The sequence below is a fragment of the Drosophila subobscura genome, chromosome A, assembly GCF_008121235.1.
Source record: "Drosophila subobscura isolate 14011-0131.10 chromosome A, UCBerk_Dsub_1.0, whole genome shotgun sequence".
Lineage (NCBI taxonomy): Eukaryota > Metazoa > Arthropoda > Insecta > Diptera > Drosophilidae > Drosophila > Drosophila subobscura.
This window is the reverse complement of record NC_048530.1, coordinates 7,738,397-7,763,443: the sequence shown is the minus strand read 5'-3', so window position 1 is coordinate 7,763,443 and position 25,047 is coordinate 7,738,397. Positions and strand designations below refer to the sequence as shown.

At 47.7% G+C, this 25,047-nt stretch overlaps 1 protein-coding gene across 1 annotated transcript; it reads right to left on the bottom strand.

Annotated features, from left to right (window-relative positions):
• Window positions 1-430: 430 nt before the first annotated feature.
• Window positions 431-23,088, bottom strand: LOC117891490 (protein amalgam). The gene is made up of 9 exons (XM_034796974.1): window positions 22,857-23,088; window positions 12,843-12,952; window positions 12,566-12,751; window positions 11,261-11,361; window positions 8,915-9,006; window positions 8,721-8,849; window positions 3,433-3,552; window positions 1,685-1,855; window positions 431-1,476 (listed from the first exon to the last, which is right to left on the bottom strand). The coding sequence occupies exons 1-9, from the start codon at window positions 22,948-22,950 to the stop codon at window positions 815-817; spliced, it is 1,665 nt and encodes a 554-aa protein (XP_034652865.1). The 5' UTR covers window positions 22,951-23,088; the 3' UTR covers window positions 431-814.
• Window positions 23,089-25,047: the final 1,959 nt, after the last annotated feature.

Here is a 25,047-nt window from a genome sequence, read left to right as displayed (position 1 = left end):
TTATCTCCGAGCAGCCCCCTGCACCAGAGTGGGATTAGGTTTTAAGATGCAATTCGAATGAGAGATATTAAGACTCGACTGGAGAGTTATCCCCTTTCCAATGCAACTTCCCATCAGTAACCCCGCCTGTAGACCCTAGCCAATGAGGGTCCCTCTCCATCTACTTAATATTACCCTACTCCAGCATCTCATTCCACTTGAAACACTCAAATCTCTGCCTCTCTGCCTGTGTCCTTCTGCTCTTGATGGGAATGTCAATCAAAACTCAACAAATGAGCAAAAAGTCTGCCAAAGTAACCAAAAATAAAGAAAGAAAAAAGGCCAAAAGAATTTGCTTACAAATCAAAAGTTTTGTTTTCGTATTTGTCGTATTTTTTGTGTGTTTGATTTGTAATATTAATTGACTTTTTTGAATGTTCCTTTCTTGGAGGTGCCAAAACTGGGCTTGGGGAATTTCAAGCGGGGGGAAAATAAAGAGTAAAAGGAGCTCCCGAGTATGGTAGAGCATCGGGAGCACAGGAATTGCAGGAAGCCAAAGCCCGCGCCTGTTAATATTTCTAATCATTGCGTTAAATTCTCTGAATATCATACGAATATTTCCCTCTGCCGCTGTCCAGTTTCCGCCTGTTTGGAGTGTGGTTGTGTTGGTTTTTTGTTATAAACAATTTAACATTTGCTACTACAACATGTGTACGACGCGCACGAGGAGTATTTGTCTCTGTCCGCGTATGGGAGGCAGTGGGTCGTGGGTGTGGGTGTGTGTGTGTGCGGGGGTGTGTGTGTGTGTGTGTGTTCAATCCCGTTAGACTGGGTATTATAAGAGGCAGTGGCGGAGTGTGAGGAGCAAACCGGACACGGCCGACAAACCCATTAAGAGCGGCTGTCGACAGTGCCACCAATGTGGATGCCAAGCCCCCTGCCAGCTGAAGCTGAAGCTGAAGCCGCGAATCCCCGCACCGCCGGAGCTCATTTCGTTGTTGTTGTTGTTGTTGTCGATGGGGCCGCGCACCTCGTTGTTGCCGCCGACGCCGTAGTAGGGTGGCGGCTTACGTGTGATGCCCAGCTCCCCGCCTCCACCTGCTGCACCACCGACACCTCCAGCTGCACCTCCGCCGCCTCCTCCGCCGTGCTGCTGCTGCTGGTGGTGATGGTGATGGTGGTGCTGTTGATGTTGATGCTGATTGCCACCGCTGCCGCCAGGGCTGCCAGGCTTATGTGTGGGCGGTTTATTGCCGCTGGTGTAGTAAACGTGAGGCGATAACGGCGTCAGGCCGCCACCCTCGCCATCGCCATCGAAATCCTCAGCGGAACCGTACTGCAGCTCCTCGTCGTCCGGCTGGTATGTGACTTTGACTTGTTGTTTCTGCTTTAAAATGTCATTGGCATCCGCATCCAAGCCGACTCCGCCGCCGCCGCCGCCTCCGACGTTGCCCTTTCCGTTCAAGGGATTTTTATTACGATTCGGACCGGGGATTTCTGAAGGAGAGAAAGAGCGAAAAACAAAAAGAAGAGAAGGGAAGAAAACAAACCAGAAAATGTAATTGAAACCAAGGTGCGAATGCATCCACAGATATATGTGTACGAGTGCTTATATGTCTACGGGTTTTATGGCCCATCGACTGTGCACAAAAAACACACGGGAGGGAGAGACTGCAAATGGAAATGGGAAGGAAAAACCACCTACCATACAGACGTATGCTGCTGTCCACCTCGCCGAGGGAGTTCTTGGCTATGCAGCGGTACGAGCCGACATCATCCTTCTGAAACTTCCGCACAATCATCGACATCTTCGTCTCGTACATGGACTGGGATGTCTCCTGCACGTGATACTTGCCCGAGGTGACAATCATTTCACCTGTGAACCAATAAGGCAAACAATTAGCAATCAATCCGAGTGTAAACTAATATTAAACGAATTCTAAGTGAAGCTCTACCACGGTTAAGCGGACCCCTCAACATCGTCTCTCGATCGCTTCAATAAAATCACAAAATTTAAGACTGAAACAGCAGGGATCAGCATTTTTCACTCATCATTCACTCGTCACAGAGTGAGCAAATGCCCGTTGTTCCATTTGCTTCGAAGAGTTACTTAACTCCTCGACTTTACTCGGACAATTGGTTGGTCTCTTTGGAGTCCTGGACTGTCGCATCTGTCCTCAGTGCCAAGCACTTGGAATTGCTTGAATAGCTTTATGGATTCCATTTGCACACCCAAAAGGGATTGCAATCCGTTTCGTTGCTGTGTCCTATAATATTTTTGAAGCCTAATGACTGGACTCTAAGCACTGCCAGAAAATACAAAAAAAACGAGGAGGAACGTTGTGAGACGCGTCTTAAGCCGCGTCACAACTCTTATACCCGGTACTCAGTACTACATCTGCAACTTAGCGGTTATTTGTCAAATTTTACATTTTCTCTTCATCTGTCATCTACATCAACAACACTACTCACGCCAACACGCTCCTTTAGCTCGCCACCCTCCCCTAGAGACACAAACTGCAGAGTCAGGGCAGAGGCAGCGGCAGAGTCGCGGCAGAAGATGAGTCAGAGACGTGTCAGGGGAAGAGGCCTCTGCCACTGCGCGAAGCAGAGTGTGAATGAGAGAATGTGTAAAAGCAACAAAAGCTGCTGGACAGGGTGGGTTTAGCCACTGCAACTTAATTTCTTCATTGTGGCCATAATAATGATCCAATCGGATCCCAATTTGGTGATCAGATAGATATGGTCATTCCCTACGGAATGGCGTTTTTAGTTTTCTTTTATCTTTAAAATTGTAGATTTGGGAGGTTTTCGCCCTTTTGCGGGGGCGGAAGAGGGCGTGGCTCATTTTTGAAATACACTTGTAACAGTGTGAGCATACAGAAGTCTGGATGCAAAATTTGGTGGCTCTAGCTTTTATGGTCTCTGAGATCCAGGCGCTCAACAAGACGGACGGACAGACGGACAGACGGACAGATGGACAGACGGACAGACAGACATGGCTCAATCGACTCGGCTATTGATGCTGATCAAGAATATATATACTTTATGGGGTCGGAGACGTTTCCTTCTGTGCGTTACATACAACCGTTATGTGCACAAATACAATATACCCTATTTACTCTTCGAGTACCGGGTATAAAAATAAACCCAAGAGAGAGAGAGAGATTTGACATGGGCCATGGCCAGTGCCAGGCATCAAACCGAACGAGCAACCGCCACCTGCAACCTGAACGGACGAACGTGCCACAATCTGACAACTGACTAATGACAATGCCAAACGATTCGATTCGATTCGATTCGATGTTGAAGTAATGATGCGTTCGTCCTGGGCCCAACATCTGCATAGATGTACGAGTATGTATCCATGGACATGCACATGCACATGCGGCAGAGCAGACAGAGTTTGGGGCAGACACACACACAGAGAGAGACACACATAGACAGACTTACCCGTGTCCTTAATCCAGTAGTTAATTGATTTGGGCGAGGCCTCAACGTGACACTCGATTTGAACATCAGTGCCAAGTGGTGCGCCGACTAATTGATTCGGTACTTGGATGACTGGATGAACTGCAACGACACAAGTCACGCATTGACCACCATTAAAATAGACTTAGCAAAGATGGCCAACAAAATAAAAACACAAAAACAGATACAAATACATATATGAAGTACATGCACAAGGGAGACAGACTTCCTGCCATCTCCCCCTCGTGGGTTCTTGGACAATTTGCATCGCAATTTGGTACAAACTTTGTGGGTCTTTGCTTACAATTTCCAAGCGCTGCAAAGGCCCAAGCTTCGAGGCAAAAGCCGCAGATAATCAACAACTGAGTTCTGTAGATGGTTTCAGTTATGGCAATTGCTTCTGCGACTCCCCAGAGGCCAAGAGGCTTGCCTTGAATGATATTTCCTGTTTCTATCGGGTGTCCTGTGGGATGTTCCCTGGATATTTGTAGCGATAGATAAACATATTCATGGCAGAAGCTGCATGTATTGCTTCTTGCGCAAAGAGCTTGTAGAATCCTTTGAATATCCAAGGCTGTGCAAGCCACGGATCACTTTTGCCCGCAGGTAACTGTCTTTTTGCTCGAATCATTCTGTGCGTGAATCCACAAAAGAATCAGCTCCGATATGGAATATTCTTCTGCTCTTGCTGGCGCTGACATCACATCTTACAGTTCAATTTGCGTTCCAATCGGGACTGCTGCATCGCCCAGCCCAGGGTGGGGAGCGAACCCAGCGAACCCAGCGAACTTGAGGGCCAATTGAGTGTAGCATAATTTGATGGTGTGCCACTCCTGGCACTCCTGCTCCTCCTGCTTGGGTGGTGGCTCATCAGAATGCAGTTCAGGCAGCGGCAGACAGTGAATTGACAACTCTTTTGCCAATGGCCCAACTTTCGTATTTATTGTCACTTAGGCGCCCCGCACTCTGGCACTCTGGCAGGTGTAAGAGGCAGAGACCCAGAGAGGGAGAGGGAGAGAGAGAGAGGGGCGGAGGGGCAGTGGGGAGTGTGACATTCAGGACTGGCTATAACCAAAATTGGTGGTTTTGTAAAACCTGCCAAAAGCTTGCCCAGAACCTCCCCGCCCCCCCACATGCTGGGCAGCTTACAGATTGCATATTGTCTCCGTCTATCGAGGAGTTTACCTCGCACTCCCCTCCCCCATCCAGCTATCGAGTGCTGCTCCCTGCTCCCTGCTCCCTGCTGCCTGCTGCCTGCTCCTCCAACCATGTTGAGACATTTGTGGCCATGTGCATTGATAGTTGATTGCAGCTCCAACAATGAAACATCCACACAGGACAAAGTCTGCTCCCATGTCCGTGTGGCAGGCAGCCTATCCATAGATCCATGTGTGTGTGTCTCTGTGTGTGTGGTGTGTCTGTGTGTGTGCGGAGAGTTTTGCAAGTTGGAACGATTTTAATTGATTTCCATGGCCGAGTGCGTTCTGTCTTATCCATCAACTATCTATCGCTTCTGGTGGTTAGGCGGCACTCCTCTCGCTCTCGCTCTCTCTCTCTGGCTCTCTGGATTTAATAACTTAAATTTTGCGGAGGAAGTTCCGCAACTGAGAGATCCAAGGATCTATGCAGCTGTGCCCGCAACTCCTTTTTGGCAGCCTCTCCGATCCGATCACTCTTCAATAATAGCGCCTGCCTGCCACATGGGGGAACGTGCACCCAAAAACTGACACGAGGGCCCGAGGGCTCCATGGGCAGGCAGTCTTTTCTGCTGGAATGGGTATGCGGATGTGAATGCAGCTTTGGCAGCTTGACCAGGCATACGTGCTGGTTGACTGCCTCTACTTTAATCCACACACACACACACGCACACATGTGGAGTGGAGTGTAGCTGCTGCTGCCACATTCTGGGGCTGGGTCTGGGTCTGGCTCTGGTTCTGGGTCTATCCTCAGTGCAATTTTGTGCAACTCCCAGGGAACGGGCTCGGGCTGTGTCCTGAGTTTCCCTCCGCCACTTTCGCTTGGCGATTTGAAATTTTCGCAATGATTATTCTGAGCATGTCCCTACCTGCCTTTTGCATTGGACTGGCCTCAGTCCTGGCTCCGGCTCCGGCTCTGGCTTTGTCTCTGACTCTGGCTCCATCGATGCTGGCTGGGGCTGCAGTGTCCGCTCAGAGTTTTGTGGCAAACAAAGCCACAAATATGCACTAATGACGTCGTCAGCTGCCTGCTGTCTCTCTACAATGCAGCAGCAGTCTGCCCCACAGCCCTGTAGCCCGAAGGAGACGCACATTTGGGGCAATTGTTGCAGCTGCAACGGGGAGGACAGCAGGGGCTCGACTTGAAGGTGACAAAAATTCGAAACTCATTCAGGCGAAGGTGCGTGTGCTGCAGCCCTTGATAGATTGACCCAGAACAGTGCGTGACAGCAGTGTAGGCACACCTAGCACATCCATCTCGGTGCAGCGTTCTAGTGTGTCTATTTGTATGAAACGCACTGTACCTAAATGGTTTATATCCACAGCTATTTTTGGGTGTGGATTCAAATTGAAAGATTTCATTTGGGGGAAACTGCTTTTGGCTGCAAAGAAATGATCGAGGAACACATTCTTCAGCTGCAGAATGGGCGTGGCTAGAGTTCGATTGAGGAGAAAATAATTGCTGCCAGGGAGAGGGCAGCCTGCAGAAGGGACTTCCGGAAAGGGTTCCAAGAGGTTTACGCTTCCAGTGGCTGCAAATGAATCCCAAAAACATCTGAAGAACTGGAGCTCCCTGAAGCAGATCTGAGGCAGCTTTGGCGTTGCTTTATTAATATTACTTTTCCCTCTGCGAAACTTCTTCACGTGCAAACTGGCAAAATGCTTTGCATGGCTGCTTCGTCGCCTGCTTTGGTCTGTGGCATTTTTTACTTTATTTGTCGCTGTTTTGTGGCGTCCACACGTACGTGATTTTTTCTCATTTTGCAGCATTTATTCTGTTTCTGTGTGTTCGATTTATGCGGCATGGCGGGCTGAGGTGGGTTGTGGGTTGTGGGTGTACGTGCCTCGCGACCAATCCCACGACGGGCTGAAGGCCAGAGACAGATCCCGCTGGATCCCGAGCAGGAGGAAACCTGCATTTCCGGCCGGGCCAAGACTGTTGCATGCTGCTCGCTGTCTCTTCCTGCTGCTGTTGCACTTCCTCCCGGCCGTGGGTGCAACTAATTAAGCATCTCAGCGGAGTTTGAGTTGGCAACAGCTGGAGGAAGGGGAAGGGGAAGCGCCTAATAAGGCGGCGGCGGAAGGCGAATTTTGCAGCGGAAGTGGGTCGAGGCAAATGTGGCATACGGCATGTGGCATGTGGCGCGTGGCAAGCTGCTTGCTTTATCAGCCAGCGACACTGCAGCAGCCCCATCCCATCCCACCTTCGAAGCTGTGGCAATCTGCACTTGCAACTGACTCCGCCAAAAGTTTGCGAGAAGCAAAACGTGGAGCCAAGAAGCAACACGGGTTTGGGGGTTGTTGGTTGGGGGTTGGGGGCTGGGCTGCGGTGGCACAACTCTTTCGCAAACAAATTGCAAAGGAAGCTGTTGCAAAATGGCAACAGGAAAAGTAAACACGCAGCACGAAGCACGCAACACGCAGGACGAACAACTCCCAATGGAACGGACAGAGCGAAGGTGAAGGAAGCGAAGCGCAGCTCGAGTTGATCAAAAAGTTTCACTAGGCGCCGGGGGGGAGAGAGAGGGGAAGGAAGAGGCGGCTGCTCCTCGCAGATAACTGTTAACCAAGCAGTGGCTGTTTGGGAGAGGGGAAGGACACCCCAGTACGGCAAGGGTACTCCTGCTATGTGCAGAAGGTTGTCAAAGCCAAGCCAAAAGGCAAGCTGCTTCTCCTCCTCGAATGTGGGGAAACTACTGCCCATAGTTGTTGGACATTTCACAGGCTAAACCAAAGCTAATTTAATAGTTTAAGATCCTCAAATGTGGAGCCTTCAAATCAATTAGGAGTCCCAGTCCTCGCTCGAGGGTTAAAGTGCGTCCCCCACCTGGGAGCGATACCCTGCAGCAAGTGCCACTTAAAGACCACATTAACACAATGTCAAAATGTTAAAAGGCGTGATTTTGCCACCTACCCAGTGGCAGTGCCAGTGCCAGTGGCAGTGCCAGTGGATATGTGTGTGGCATGTGGCGAGAGTGTGTGGGCAGGGGGCAGAGGCTTTTGCTGCAGTGTTAAACGAGCTAAAAAAAAAGAGAAAGAAAAATAAACAAGGCAGCTACAGAGGGACAGGAGCTGGGAGTAGAGCAAACAAACGCAGTGGCTGCCACGAGCCCCCCTGCCCGCCCGTCTGCAGCTGCCTCGGTGATTGAGTGAACTGCCACATGGCAGAGGGAGTCAGGACAGCCAGCAGCACGTGCTGCAGACAGCTTGACAAAAAAGCTGTGGCCCACCAAAAAGCACCTGCCCCAAACACACCCAAACACACACACACACACAATACACAGGAACAACAAAAATAGAGAGAAATGGTGGGGTAGGAGGGAGTTCGGGTCGTTGCAGGTAATGCCCGGTATCAGTGACAGGATTTAAACAGATTACAACAAGGACAATCGAGTTAGCACGGCACATAGAGCATGGAGGCAGAGCAGCCAGCGAGCAGCCAGAGAGCTGCCCCGGGTTTTGCCTTCCGCCTTCCGCCTTCTTGCCTTTTTTGCCATTTGCCTCGCCTTGCTCCTTCTTCCTCTGGTCTTCCTTCGCTGCGGGGCATCTTCGGAGTGGAAACATGGACTCATTGTGCACTGACAGAAATCAGAAGTTGATTCAATGGCATTCAAGGTGTTTCCATGCTAAATCCTCGGATGATGAAGAATCTCGCAGAGATGCGAACTTCAAGTAATTATTTGGTGGCTTCCTGGATGATAAGTCTCTGAAAAGTCTTCAAGAAACCGTTGTTCAAGCTCAACCGGACTGCAGTTCGTTTGCCCACAAATTATTGCCAGTGCATGGGATAAACGCAAGATAAACGCTACAGCTCCCGAAGCAGCGCAGGGCAAAGCAGTGCAGGGAGGGCAAAGCAGTGCAGGGCGCGCAAGGCATCTCCCAGCTGAACTGACTGATGATGCAACCTCAATGTGCTGCGAGCAGCTGAAGAGAGTTGACCAACCGCAAGCTCCTCTAATTAATGGCGCACTGCATCGAGCTGGACACGAGTGGACAAGTGATGGTGGGGCATCGACACACAGAGTGTGAGAGAGAGGGAGAGGGAGAGGGGAAGGGTACATTGTGTGTACTTACAGTGTATGCTAAGCGAGATGCGCTTTGAAACCGATGGGGGCACCCCGTTGGAGGCGATGCACAGATACGAGCCCATCTCGTTCCGTGAGATCTTTGACAGCTTCAGCACTTCGCCGCGGAACGAGGGTGCTGCAAAAAGGAAGGGCAAATTTAATAGACAGTCGCACAAAAAGGGAATGCGAAGCCTCACTTACCCAATGTCTTTGTGCCCACATTGTCCTTGAGGACAATCTCGTTGCCGTCCTCGCGCCGCCAGGTGACAATCGGTTCCGGATAGCCACGGGCACTGCAAACAGCCAACAAAATGAACAGCACAAATTAGTAGGGGGCAGAGGCCATTGTCTTCCCGAGGCGCATAAACCCTAGCGGCCACGCACACGCCCACCCAATGGTAATGGCGGCAAATGGGAAACGGGAAATGGTAAATGGAAATGCTAAATGTTAAATGGAAAATATTCAAGTTCAGTGGCTTATTACATTTAACATGACGAAGCCACGGCATAGATGCTACGCGGAGCCAAGAGTCGGGCCAGCGACAGGGCCAGAGCCAGAGCCAGGTCCATTGTGTTGGCAAACAAGAGAGTAAAAAGCTTGAAGCCAGAATCGAAGCTTTGAATACCTTCCCTGGCTGATCTGGATTTGATTTAGATTTGGTTTTCAATCAGCTTCAACTCAGCAACAAAGTCTGCTAATGTTGATCAAAAATATACAGAAATTCTCCCAAAATCTTCCAGCCTCAATAAACCCGCGAAAAACCACTATAGCTCGCTGCTAAAGGGTAGCAGAACTTTTATGAGAACTCTGTCCGCCACACGCCTCTCTCACTCTCTCTCTCTTTCTCGCTGAAAGACCAAAGACAGAGAAAAGCAAGCAGTGCAGCAGTGAAAGCAGAGCAGCGACCGCTTGAAGCCAGCAGGCGCCGACTACGCTGACGACTGCTCAAGTATGTGGTGCAATGGTTAGCTAGATAAAGAGCGAGAGCGAGAGAGAGATGGTAGAAGGAGTAGTGGTGGGAGAAGTTTGAGTGGTTTTGTTGAGTTTTTGCGGGCAGAGGGTGAGCGAGCGAGCTGGCGAGAGAAATGCGTGTTAAGACAGCAGTTGTTCAACAGCGAACCAGACACGGGTGTGGTAAATTTTTATGATGCCGCAAACAGATGCAAAATAGCTAAAAAGAAAATCAACCGACATGCACACTCACACACACAGACACAGAGTGGGGGGAGAGGAGCACCTACCACATGGCCAACACAATGGCGACTGGCCGGCTGGCTGGCTGGCTGGCTACCAGTTAGCAGTCACTAGCAGTTGCTTAGCCATGTTTAGTCATGCCGGGACAGGAGAGACATGCCTTGTGTGCATGGGATGGGGAGGGAAACAACAGCTTTGCTTGAAATCTCCGAGTAAAAACTAAGTGCAATTTACATAGTCGGAAGACAGAACTTGGGCAAGAGAGTCAGCTTGAACTTTACTGTGCGTTCTGTTCTCAACGGAGTTTCAAGTTAATTTACAGCTATTCAAGGCAGTGCGAAGAGTGTGACATGAATATGCACAGCTCACTCGCCTGACCTTCAATGCACTGCTTGGAATTGATTTACTTCTGAGATGAGTCTGAAGCAGTCTCGCGTGCCTCTGTGACCGTTACTCTATCACCTTAACCCCTTGCACTGATTGTCTGGCCAAGTTTACGCCATGCTTTTAATGTGCGTAAAGCTGAAGTTGAATTCATTTCAAGGGATTTGCACTAAGTGGTATTAAAAATGAACGGGAAACAAAACAGAAAATGAAACCAAACATAAAAAACAAGAAAACTGTCTGCAGACAAGCTCTCTAATAGCTTTCCACACACACACACACACAGAGAGAGAGAGAGAGAGAGCGCGAGAGTGGGAGAGAGAGAATGGCACACTCGGAACGCGCTTATCGCCATCGTTTCATCATTTTGCGGTTAAATCGTTAAAAACAAAAAAAGAAGAGAGCAACACTCCGTGGTTGCGGTCAAGTTCATAAATCAGCAGACAGCCAAGCCTTGGCTTTGACTCCACACCAAGCAGCGGCATCCGCCGCGTGCCCCCTCCATGGCAGTTAGAAAATAACCAACACAAATTAGAGACTGTTAGCCAGCTGCCCCAATACCCTTGGAAAGTGGTTGAGCCCGACCCACCCAGAGGGTTAATGTTATCTCTTATCTTTTTTCTGCGCTCTGAAGCAGCTAATATACCCGCTGGCACTGTGGTAGGGTAGGGCTGCTGGGGTAGATGGCCAGGGAGTGTATTAGTGCGGAATCAAGAGAAATGAAGTGTCACTTAATTTGCTGACATTATTACACGGCGCTGATTGAGACGAGGGAGCTGGAATTGGTGGTGCAGATGGAGCCGAAGACTTTCAGCTGGATGGAAAGTGAAGGCTAAAAACCTCAGCGTGGCATCGAAATGCAACCCCATAAGGCATCGTCTTGATGAATTACACGAGTGTGGAGGGGAGGGGAAGGGAAGGGACTGGCGTGATGGCTGGGCTAAAACCATACGGTACATACTACTCACCGACATGTCAGGCGCACCGAACTGCCCTCCGGCACAATCACATCCGATGAAGTGTCCTCGCTGATGAAATCCGGCGGTATGACCACATCCAGGAAGCCTATCTGCAAATGCCAAATGAAACAGAAACAGAACAAGAAACAGAAACACACAAACATTAACACATGGAATGGGCAGGGGCAGGGGATGGAATACTTTATTTCTCTTACTTAAATTATCACAAATTGCTAGGGGACAAACACAAACATACACACACACTGAGAGTGAGAGAGAGGGGAAGGGGACGAGAGGCGGCGAAAATTTGCTGATTATGCAAGTTGGCCATAAAGCAGCAGTAATGGTAAAGTGTTTTATATGGCGACTGGGAAATGGCTCCCGAGACTGCATGAGCGGAGAGCGAGCCAAATAAAGTAAAGCAAAGACGGAGGCAAAAGGCAAAGGTAAAGCGAATGGAATGGCGTTAAATAGTTTAAGACAGGAGCACAACTCAAGAACGTTTATGCTTCAAGGCTAGTGGAACACACACACATATGTACTGTGTACACACAGTGCACTTTGACCCGTCGAATCTCTGTCGTGTTGCCACTGTGCTGGCGCTGTGCTGCTGCTGCTGTTGTTGTTGTTTCTTATGAAAAGCGTAAAAGTGCAAATAAAAATTAAGGAAGCATGAAATACATTTTATTGGCACCATAAACTTCACTTGGCTGGACACATGAGTGTACGTGTGAGCGGACACACACAGAGAGGGCAATGTGGAGGGGGTGAATACCGTTATAGCGTTCAGCGTACAGCGTACAGCGTACACAGCAAACAGTAGACGAAGCCTTGCCATCTGCTCGTATGTGAAGTGTACACAAAGCGGGTGGGATGGGGTCGCGCCATTCGCATAGTTTTCGTTTTCGCTTTCGATTTGCTGCGCTTTCTTTGCTTCCTTCTTGCGCCTGTCTTGTTCCACCAAGGGAGAATGCAAACGGGGGAAGCAGAAGTAGAGGGAGAAGGAGAAGGAGAAGGAGAGAGACAACAGTTGAATGCATTCGCATTTTACTTTACCGTTTAATGCCGCATGAAAGGAATTGCGAAACAAAACCCAACAAGAGAAAGGCTACAAAAACAAAAGATTTCCCTGACACAAGCAGGGGACACACATCCACGCACAGCAATGGTCATAAAAATAGCACACAAATACAAACAAATGCGCGTATGTACGTACATACATAGTTTGCTGGAAACATTTATGGCGCGCTGCCACAAAATATTGAATAATAAGTAGAGAAATACAGAAAATATTTGCAAGCAAAATCCCCCCACCTGACTCTTCATGGGATCCGTGTTCAGTTGACACATGTAGCCGCCGCGATCCTCCTCCGCCACCGCCTTGATGTGCAGGTTCCAGGTGTTTTGGTCCAAATGGCTGACCGTCACACGGGGATTGTGTGTGATGACATTCTCGTGTATGGCCTGGATGGCCTTGGTGTCGGCTTTCAGCCAGCCCACCTGTGGAAGGGTTGAGCCACGATGCCACGATGGCGGGTACAAGTTTTGTTACGTTTTTTTCAAGTTTTCAAGTGCAAGGATGTCGACTTACCCGATAGCCGCCCAGGTGGCGGACGTGACACGTGAAGGTGGCATCGCGGCCCACGGCGACGGACACATTGGAAATGCTCTCCACAAACTCTGGACCAAAGGCACCAATTGCTGTAAAGAGTGGGTGCAAAAACACGGAAATAAATAAAGAGGCATAGACAGAGAGAGAGAGTGAGAGAGAGAGAGAGAGTGAGGGAGAGAGAGAGTGAGAGTGAGATTAGAGTGCATTTATGTGCTCGGTGTCTGTGTGTGTGTGTCTGTGTGTGTGTTTGTGGCAGTTAATGATATCGCGCTGGCAATGCACGCCCGCCACTAGTGCATGGGCTTTTCTCCCCCTTGTTGCGCCAGCCAAAAAGACCGTGATTTATCGCTTTTAAATGTGCCCAAAAGCTCGCTCGCTCGCTCCCTCTTTCGCCTGCCCTTTCGCCACCGCCCTCGCCCTCGCCCTCGATCTCTCCCACTGCGCTGTCTCTCATGCTATTGCCAACAACTTAACTGTGCCAGACAACAGCCAGCGTCGCAGTTAACGTTGCAGCCAGCGCCGACAGCAGACAGTTTAAAGAGCTGCGGCGGCTAATTGAAGATCGACATCCGGCACCCTGGCGCGAGTCCACACCGCATACCAGGGCAGGGTAGGGCGCAGGCAGCCCAACAGCATCAACACAGCACCCAAGTCCGGGCTGGGCTCGACGCTGGCTTGGGTGCTGAGTCCTGGGTCCTCGGCATACGCAAATATAAATAATTTATTGAATCATTGAAAATCAAACATTTCACTTGCAAGTGCTGCAAAAAAGTTTACCCAGGCCGTAACACAAAAAAACCAACAACAACAACAAAAACGTGCGGAAAACGGAAAAAAAATCAAAAGTAAAGAAACTAAATTAAAACCGAAACTTTCAATACCCTTGCAGATATAATAATCGGTCTAAGAGCACTCGTAAGACTATGCTTTGATTTTGGGCATTTCTATGGAATATTTTTGAGGTTTTTTCTCAAAATCTAAAAAATTGAAATATTAATTGATTGATTTTGATGTAGTTTTTTATGTATTTTTTAGATGTAAGTGCAATAGCTTTATGTTCACGGCAATTCCGCCAAATATTGTAAGCACTGGCCATATTGTGCTTCGTGCCGTTAAAGAATATGCATTCAGTGGGGTTGCCCCTAACATTGCCTTTATCTGATCGAAAATCATGCTACCCCATTCAAGGGTATGGAAAAAATAATGGCACAGAAGCAGGGCTAAGCGGAGAGCGGCAGGCCAGACAGCAGCAGCCACGCACGACTGCTGTCCTGGCCGCAGACTCTCCACTGCGCTACAACTCTCCCCCTCTCTCCACCACCCACCACGCTACCACGCTGCCGGGCTGCCTGCGTCGTCTACATCATCGTAATGCATGCAAAAAACTTTTGGCAAACTTGAAATTTAAATATTTATAGACAGTACCGTTGCTTCACTGATGCGGCGGACAGACAGGCGTGCGAGCGAGCGTGATGGCAGCGGGTTGGTGGTGGGGAGGGATGCGAAAGGGGAAGGGGAAGTGTATTGTGTGTAGAAATATGTTTGGGGAAAATATGTGGAAGAATGAAGAATGCTGAATTGACTCAATTGGCCAAGGGCATGATTTATCGCACTTTCAAGTGGAGAGTGGCCGAGTGGAGAGTGGCGAGTGGGGAGTGGAGAGTGCAGAGTGGTTGGGTTGGGGAGGGGAGCGGTGTGGTGTGGTGTGGTGGAGCAGTGGGAATCGGAAATGAAACCAGTTGGAATCGCACTCAAAATTACATTTGATAATCTGGATAATCCACTTGGCACACCAGTCCTCCGAATCCCAAAAGCTAAGGACACTAAAAAAAAGTATATTTTTAGGCAAATTTATTTGCGGTTGAAGTGGAAGGGTGCCACTCGTGTGTGGCATTGTGCAACACAGAACGGACAGACACATGTGGGTTTACATATGCAGATTAATTTGTAGCTGCCAGGAGAAGTTTTTCATTAACATGCTGCAGTGGGAGAGAGCGAAAAGGGGAAGGCAAAGCAGAGGAGAGCAGCAGCAAGAGGGTAAAGCCGTGATATGTACAGCAAAAGCGAAAGAAGGTGCGGACTGAGCAGAAGAAAGAGAAGGAATAGATTCAGCAGAAGAAAGCAGAGGAGAACGAAGCGCAGATAGAGTCACAAACGGAGTAAAGTGAAGTCAAGCCAAGAGATCGCTGGGCAAAAGCAACGGCAAGCAGCGGAATCAGTGTACTGCACAGCAGCAGCCGCTGTGGTTTGGATTGAACGATTAGAAGAAGTGCAAGCAGTGCAGGCAGAGGGCCTAGAGCAGTTCCCCAAGCAGTTGTACAGATATCAAATCTACAGCAACAGCAGTGCAAAGTTCAAGCAGATTGTACATTTGAGGGCAGCAAGACACACACAGAGAGAGAGAGAGAGAGGAAGACCAAAGTGTTTTGGTGCGACCCAGCCACACCATTCCACCCGTCGCCAAGCTGCAATGTGCCTTGGGTAAAGGTTGGGTGTGGGATGTGGGGTGTGGTGGGGGGCAAATGTAGTTGCTGCTTGGCTGACTGCGGCTTGTTTGTCAATCTGTTGAAACTGCATGCCAAAGATGTTTTCCAGCATTGTGCCAATCCCAATGAAGTTGTCTACTGGCCAGAAGACCTCTCTCTCCCGCCTCATGCCCGCTTAGTGCTTGTTTGTGAACTCTGGCCCTCTGTCCTGTGTCCTGTGTCCTGCGTCCTGTTCTGTCCTGCTTCATCCCGTTCTGCCCGGCCTGCTCTACTCTGCTGTGCCATGCTCCGGTTCTTCTTCGGCAGGCATTTTGAGGCTAAGCCAAAGTCAATTAACCCCCGACTTGGGTCCGCTCCAATCCACATTTATGGTCCCGCACCCGCACCCGTTCCCGTTCCTTCTCCCCCCGCGTACCGCTATCCCATATCATAAATTTCCGCTTCTGCTGCTTCTTACTCAACCTTCTCCCACGGCTTTGGCCTCATCTTCCACTGCTTCGTCTTTTTCTGTGTCCTCAGCTTCATTTCAATTTTCGTTTCTTTTGCACACAGTTACCGTTACACACACACACACACGTACACACACACACACACATGGGCGGGGATCCACCATTCTGAGAGTCTTGTCAATTTTGGCTCGTATCCCGAGGCGGCTCTCTCTCCGTGGCCCCCACACCCTCTTTCGGGAAAAAGTTTAAATCACACAACGACAATGAGGATTTACCAAAGCAAATTTATGGCTAAGGACATTGGCAAAAGTTAAGCATACGAATGTATTAGTGGGTGTGCAGCGTGGTGTGGTGGGAGCTTGATTGGGTGGCCGTAAGCAGAGCCAACCGGAATATATACGGGCAGCCCAAGGTGTCCAACACACAGACACACCCGATACTAAGATGCGAATCTGCATGGGAATGGCACACAGGACATGGGACACGGCACACGGCACATGGCACATAAGACACTGGCGGTACCTTTACCTTTGCCGTTTTTTATGGCCTCACACATGGACAGCCACACAAATCCACTGCCAAAGCGCCCAATGATAGGTGATAATGGCAAATATCGAGAGGCACATCGAGAGGACAGATGAGAAGCCCAAAGACAACACAAGACATAAAAACTTAAACAACACAAAACTGAATCTGAAACGGAAAATGAAACCAAAGTTCCCAAACCAAAGAACTTCCAAGACTCTCGCCTTTCCCCGGCTTAAAGTTAGCTTCTCGTTCTTATATTTTTTTTTGGTAAAACAAATAAATGACTTGAGATGGGTGAGAAAGTGGCAAGACAGTGGCCAAAGGGCGGGGGGGCAGCGAGGAGCTTTGGGGTGTGCCGCAGACGATGCCTGCAAATGGCTGTTGGACTTTTGTTTTGGCTGGGTCTGGCATTGAAATTAGCATTTTTACAAATCGTCGTCTACAGCCGTTGAACTACTGCCAATTGAATTTACAATGCCCCCGCCAACCACCCACACCCCCCACTGACCAGCAGAGCAGAGCCACAAAAAACCAGCAAAAAGACGAAAAAAAAAGTATTTTCAATTTACATTTCTTCCACTTTCTGCCCCTTTCCTTTTGTTGTGTGTGTGTTTGCTCTTAACAAATGTCGCGCAATTAATTGTGTCTTGATTTTTGTTTCACACTTTTGTTTCCCTGCTGCTGAAAAAGGGTGGCCTGTGCCCCCCTCGGGAAGTGCTTAATTGCCAAAGTTCCTTGTTTTGGAAGGGTTTATGGCTGATCAATATTTGTAGCGGTCAGGTGGAGCGGGCTTAAATCGAAGGGGATTCGGTTGGAAATCGATGGAATACTTCGAATAGATAATTAAATTATGCACCACTGCAAATTCCCAAGCCATTGCATCGAACTCATAGCAGTAGCCATTGAAGGCCACAAGTCGTAAAGGATGAGCAAGCCATCGGCTTGAAATCGGTCTACAGAAATGTCCTCCTGCATTTGTATTTATTTAATTGTTCATGTCAAATTGATGGACAACAATACAAAAGAAATGTATCAGGTATGCAGGTATGAAATTTAATTTGAACCAGATTAAACACGTAAAGGACACTTTAATGCGTTGCTTGTCAAAACAGAAAGCTTCACTGCACAAAACATAAATTGTTGTTGAAAATATCGTACAAGCATAAGCTTCTTAGGGTTAAACAATTGCAATGAAAATATTTAAGAATTAATTGTAACTAAATTGTGATTCAAGCTCGTAGTCTGATAGCGTTTAAATAATCAGGAAATTGCATTTATGGCAGAGAATATCATGGCAAGAGGCCACTGATTCAACAAGCACAGTTCAAGATTTTCACTTGGCACAAGGGCTCCTCCTCAATGTTCAAAAGTTTATGCAAGTTTCCATTTAATTATTATCAAATAATTGTTGCAGCCCAGCCAGTTTGCAAAGTGTTTTGCTTTTCGCTTTCCTGTGAGTTAGGGACTTGTTGGCTGAACTTATGAACGGGTTTCTCTGCATGCAGCTCACCAGCTCCCACCCACTTATCTTTATTCTCTGAATTTATTAATGGATCTTGCACCCTCCACCCTCCACCAGAGCCTATTAACATACATATATGCCATGTGCATTTATCTCATCGGATTTGGTTTATTTACTTTACACTCTCTTCGCACCTTAAGCCCTTTAATTGGGTCTCAGTCTGTGCTTCAACCCATTCGAATTTCATCCATTGGGCGTCACATTTAATTAATTGCAAAATACGCGCATTTTTTGGCGGAGAAACTTTTTGGGGAAACCCGGGAGCAGCGGCATCCCAGCACCAGATCGGTGGAAGGATGATAGTTAAAGTTTTTTGGGGTCAGGACCCACGACTAACTCCGTCTGCGGCTGCGGCTGCTGCCGCCGTTGACCACGTCCACTAAAAGCTGAAGAGCCGCCGCCAGCGAAGTACAAAAATACAACAAATATATGCCACACAAAGAGGATACATAAAAAAGAGGTGCAATAAAAAAAAGCGATTAAAAAGCGACGAAAAATGCAATAAAAGAGAATCAAAAACAGCAAGTCAGGAAGCTAAAGGCGCGTATTTCGACTGGCGGCATACCGCCGAATCGGATTTATTTATTTGAAGTCCTAAGTAGCAAAACCAACTAATGGCAATATTGCGCATGAAGTTTTGTTGGATCTGGTGGGAATTTGTCTAGTGAAATGGGGAGCAAGGGAAAATAGAGACATCAAGTGGTGAGAAAAGAAAATCTGCATCGCATGCCACTGATCCTGAAGATCGTTGGAGATCGCCAAATACCTCTAGTCGTCTGTGCACTCCAGCGCCTGCTCCATCGTCAGCTTCTCCATTCTACATTTCGGGTTCCTAAAGTGCTCTCTCTCTCTATAGCTTTCGCTTCTAAACAAACCGCAGCATACCCAACAAAAAATACAAAGTAAATACAACAAAAAATGCTGGCTACTTCTGCCGCTTTTGTTGTTGGCTCACTAGTTGCAGCTCCTGGTGGTTGTTGGTATCAATTAAGTCGCTTGGGGGGGGGCACGGCAGCAACAGCAGCCAAATAGCCATTAAAAGTAGCAAAGCCAATCGCCCCGTCTCTCTCTCTCTCTCTCTCTCTCTCTCTCTATCGCACTGTGTTATGCAAGCCATATTGCGGTTTAGCTTACACACTCACTGGCAGCACAGCGGCGTGGAGTCAAGGGGGTTGCTGGCATGGGCATGGCATGTCCCCCGCTTTCGCGCTTGCATTTTGCCAAATGCCAAATGCTCGGCAATTAATTTGCATATCATTGATATGCACACACTGGCACACACGGTTAAGCACACACACACACACGCACACATGGCAGGCAGGCAGGCAAACACTGAAGTGTGCAGTCGTGACTGGGTTCGCTTATATTTGTTTAGGATTATTATCGGTTATTAATGTTGCTGTAATTGAAAATTATTTTCACTTTTATGTTTATCATTATCATCTACCATTACATCGGGATCCACCATGGCATAACCCCCCCCTCGCCGATGGCACTGCCCCTTCATTACTATTATTATTATTATCGCTGGGGAATTATTGTTTGCCGTGATTTAAGTGCTTTAAATATGTGCATCTGCATGCATTTAATATTTATGCGCTGGAATGCCCCCGACTGGACACCACAGCGAGGCGTGGGGCACGCTCCCCTCCCTCCCTCCCGCACGTTCATGCATAATTATCGGCTTTATGGGAATAGTTTTTGCCTTGCTTGGAGCTTTGCGAATAATTCGACTCGTATTCGTATTCGTTTTAATGTAAGAATTACAAACTGACAAGTGGCCATCCCTTTAAATGGCTCCTTAATTGCTCTGGTCATTGAGATTGGTGCTTGACAGGTGCTAAATCTTGTAGAAATATTTATTTATTATATAGCCAAATGAAAGCTTGACTTTAACACATTATAACATCTACATTGAATGTTAAATAGATATCAGAACGTGATAGAATCTTAGATAAAATGGAGACAACGAAGCGTGGTAGGAAAAGTTGTATTAATCGAAAGATTTATCACCTCACAGGTGTTTCTTTTTGTGCAAATATTACAATTTTCTATAATTATTCTTGTAACCCTCTACTGCCTACAGTGCCGATCCTTCTGCTCTCTCAATTTTCAGTAGCCCCAATGCAACCTACATTGAACACCTAAACCACACCAATATTAATGATACATTGGCATACAATCGGTAACCGAAAATGGCCACAACACAATGGGAGCACTGTTTATTTTTTTGTTGGGATATAAAGCAAAACAAAACAATGCAATGGGCAATGACAATTCCCTTTATGTAAATATTTAATGCCAGGAAGGAAAGTATTTTGCGATTGTCGCGCCGACGTGAACAATTTGGCACTTCATTTTTTATAATTATCAGACATCAGACAGGAGCCAGGAGCGCCAGCGTAACCAGTCAGCAGAAACCAGCAGCCCGGAGCCAGGACAACAGCCAGACAATGGCCCAGGCAGGTGGTCGGTCAGGCGGTGCTGCGGTTGGGCATGGGATAGAAGTGTGGAGCGGAGAGCGGGCAGCGGGCAGCGGGCAGCGGGCAGCGGCAGGTGAAAACATAATTTTTACGCAATTAAAATGAGAAGAGATATATGTGCGTACGGATGAGTGAGCAGCACAGTGCGTTTCGAAACTATAAGCAGATGATGCTTGTCAGATTTATGCTCGAAGCTCGGCGTTGGTTTAAGATTAATTAATATTTAGTTAGGAAGGAGTAATGATTGAAGGAGTACTGCATCCGCTTGATGGCTTCTAAATACTGGAGCCAAAGGATGTACAGATGAAGAGAGATTTTCTCAATCCGAAATGACATGAAATTGAATTAATTCTTCCCCAACAGTTTCCCTTCTTCTGGGGTTTTCAACACAAGTTTGCGTTGCTTTTGATTGCATTCAATTCAGATTTGTACTTAAATGGAAGCGTTCCCTAAATGCTAGTCCAAATTATTCCATTCAGCTGGAAGTATAAAATGATTTGCAGCTCTTTGGCGCTAGCCCAAAATTGAAGTTAATACCTTTGACACGCACTGTCCCTGCCTGGGGCTATGAGGCATAAGCCGAACAGATTTTATAGCAACAATGAATCCGCGGTATCGCTGGAATCCGCTCTGGCGAATGGGTAAGTGAGTGCGTGAGTGCGTGAGTGGGTGAGTGGGTGAATGAGTGCGGGCAGGGTGAGTGCCAGTGGAGTGGCTGATGGAGTCAATGAGCACGGGCGGGTGAGGCGGAGAGTCAATTAAATTGCCATTCAATGTGCAGTGTTCCCTCTTCTCTGTGCAGTGCTCAGTGTTCAGTGTTCAGTGCTCTCGATATTGGCTGTTGTCTTTTGCTTTGCTTGTTTTTGCACAAACACACACATGCACACATATGTGTATGTGTGTGCGTTTGGCGTATGTATTTTATTTATTTATTTGTTTGTTTGTTATTTATACGTTTTAATGCCAAATGGCAATTGGCAATGGCAACAATGCAGCCGGACAATGGCCGGACTTGTAGCCATGACAGTGCATTAAGCAGTCTCCAACAGCCAACGGGACATCAGATGCCGTTATTAATCGCACTCCTCTCCACTACCCCCCAATGCCACGAACTCCGCACTGCCTGCTGTCCAACCTAAGGGTTTAATAAACTCACTTTACGTCGAAACAATTATCAAGTCGGTTTACGTTCAATTGCCTGCATATTATAGCGTCCCATGCGATTGTCTGTCTGCCTCTCTGTCGGGCTGTCGGGCACTGCACAACACTGATTACAGCTTGAAATTCAGCCATGTCCGGCTGTCCTTCGAGCCCTGCACAACACTGATTACGATCGGAGGCAGTCTGCCAAGGAGAAGAGATCTTCCCAAGATCGTGTCAATTGCATGCACAAAACGTTTTATCAATCAATGAAAAGTCCGCTAATTCCTATACGGATTCTGAGTATCCCGCTTCGATCCATAAGCTTAATTATAGAAGTTATTTGCTGAAGTTTCCTACAAGCTGAATATTTAAAAATTCAAATTTGTGCATTCTCCAGAACTCTCTTCAGAAATTCTATTAAAAATATCATAGAAAAGCCTCGTTATACGTATGTTCCCAATTAAATTATTGTTTTGAGCCATTCTTATGAACATTTAAGAAGAGAGAAAAGTCTCTTTGTTATATTCTATTAATCATACATTTATCAGTATGCAAAATCCCCTTGTTCTAGTGGAAAATTAAGAGCTCATTTCGAAAATGCTTTTTTTACATACAACATTGCCCCGTTATGCAGGGGAGTTTCCCCAAAATTTAGCAGTGGCTTTTACGAAACAGCAAAACGCTAATAAGTATGCTATGGCATTTTTTCATTTTGTTTTCTGATTTTAATTTCTTTGATTAAAGCTGATGAAACTTTTGAACTTCGTTTTTTTCGTGTCTCCACGTGGTCAACATATAACGAGCTGACATAAAAACACATTTTGTGATTTTTCGGCAAATTTAGACAAATAAACTGTCGCACAAACTTGAATCTGGAAGGTAATTTGGATAATGAATTCACATTTGACATTCACATGTTATATCATGTTTTATCAAGGGATGTGCTCATTGGTGTTATTTGAGAGATGCTCATTTCCGATATTTAAAAAAACATTCAGGTCATACATTCCGGTTTCTATTTAGGGAAACAAAAAAGTTTCCATTTGAAGATAAATCAAAAATCAAATCAAATCACAGAAATGCATTAGTTGTCCCATATTTGTAATTATCAATTCCCATGGTTCCCTTTCTGGGTAGCAAGTTTACAATTTTCGAATGCGAAAAGGAATTATAACTTAAATATGGTCAAGCAATTTCCCAAACAATTTTGTACTTGTCCATTTTGGAGGGTTTTCTTAAGTATTTATTTGAAAAAGTCCAAAACACTGCTGAACATATTAATTTTTAATGCACATATTCCCCGAGTGTTGCCATATAAATTCTTCTCTGCACTTTCCCTGCACTGAAGAACACTTTGTGGTGGGGCTTCCTTGATCTTTTACCTTCCGTCAGCGTTACGATGAGCAGCAGCAGGATCAGCATTTTCCCATTGCGATCGAGGGGTCCGCGAGGATACAGTTTCGATATGATTCGCATTTGGGTTTATTCAAAAATTCCTCTCCGACATTTGCGATCGGCACGCGTTATCTTTGATTCACTTCACAGCTTGTACATCCGTACAAAAAAAATGCAAAAAAATTTAAATCACACACGAAAGTGGCTTCCCGGTGCAGTACTTCTTTTTATTTGATTTAGTTTAATTTAATTTTTTAATTTAAAATATTTATTAGCAGCAGTGGACAGTGCGACGTGCAACTGTTAACTGTAATGCAATGGGCAGCGCTGGCAGTGGCAGCGATAGCGGCAGATGGGTTCGGTTCGTGCTCGAGTCTCGACTACCGCGTCCAACCAGCCGACAATGACGCTGTTGATCAACTGAAAGCGGAGGCTCCAGCATGGGGCCACAGCCTCCGCACGAAACGCAGGCGAGCGCCGGCTCGTGGCTCATCGCAGACGAGTCACAGCGAACCGAGCGCAGACGAGCCGCGACGAGCGCCGGCCGTCGCCGCCAGCCGTTGGATATTGGGGCCGACGCGCAGGCCGAGCTCTGCAGCCGAGTGCTGCCATGGCGAATGCTCGTTGCCAATTGTCGAAGTGGATTTTCGAAACGAACGGCGTCCACCATGTGCCGCCTGGGTTCCACACTCTGGCCACGTGGTGGATCGCATCGCTTGTGGGCGCCAGCAGTGGGGAGTTGTGTGGCCAGCAATTGTGGCACATGCGCCCTGTGTGACGAGGGAGGAGTGTCGACTCGTCCGTCTGACAAATGGTACGACAATTGCTACAAGCTGTGGTGGCATTTGGCGGCCTGGCTCTTGTGGCAGCGGCGGTTGTGGATGGGCAGGGGGCTGCTGCGGGGGCGAGCCGAGGTGGCATCCACGCGGTTGGGCGCCTCCTTCGCTGTTGTTGTTTCTGCTGTTGCTGTTGCTGTCGCTATCGCTATCGCTGTCACTGCCACTGATGGGGCTTGCTTGCTGTTGGCAAGCATCTAATCATCATCATCTGTCCGTTGGCCGGACAGTGGCGTCCGTTAAGCAGCGTTATCCACAGATCTACAGTAATACCGGCTGCTCGCTAACATTTTTGTGATCCACCGTCTACGGTCGCTTTATGCTTTCACCATCATCTGGTGTCCGCTGTGCGTTTTGGTAATTTTCGGCATTCTGCAAACGAACAGCTGACTCTCTCCTGGGCGGACACCAAGTGTCTTTGGCTACCCGTAGAGTCATATTTGTTTCTCCTTTATTAAAGGGCATCTATTACCTGACTTCTGTATGTAAGCTATCCACTATTCTTTTGTCCCTGAACCACAGTCCGTTGGAGCGGGTTCTCTGCCTGCCATCTAGAGGACAACTGCTCTCCGGCTGTCCACCATCCTACACCCACAATGGGCCATCATAAGGAAAAACTTTTTCGGGGCGCACCAAAAAAGTTTGAATTGCATTCTGCATTCTGTCAGATAAAGAGGCGACACAATCCCTATCCCAATGCGAAAACCGAATCCCAATTGACATAATTTTCAATATTTCAATGTCAGAAAATGGGAAAATTTCACAAAATTTAATTGAACTTTAACTGTCAGCGGACGAGACCTCCAGATACGAGCTGAGACTGCGACTCGATTCGAATCGAGACTCTTGGCCAAGACCGGGGGGAATTTCGCTGATGCTGAGGCTGATGACGATGCCGATGCCGATGCTGAGACGGAGCCTGATGACACGTCCAAAGTCAGGCCTGTCAAACCTGCCACAAAGTGGCTTAATTATCTAATAGACGTTAGATATGCGGCAGGGTATGGCAGGGGGCTGGGGATGATGGCGTCTCGTACTTAGCCTGTCAGCGGGTGCCACTCATCTTAAATAGTGGATGCAGCCCGCCACCGCCTACAGCCCACAGCGGGAGGCCCCGTTTTGGCCAGAGTTTTCGGGTGTCTTCAACTTTTGCGCTTAATAACTCAATTACGAATGGTAGGGGGCCAGGGGCTAGGGGCGGGGCATAATGATGCAATTATGCAATTTTTACCACCAGATTCGGTTAAATGAATTGCAGCTGCTCCACCAGGCTCAGGCTCAGGCTCAATGCCTGCCTGCCGCCCGCCCACTGATGTTTGCTGCAACAAATCAAACTGCGATT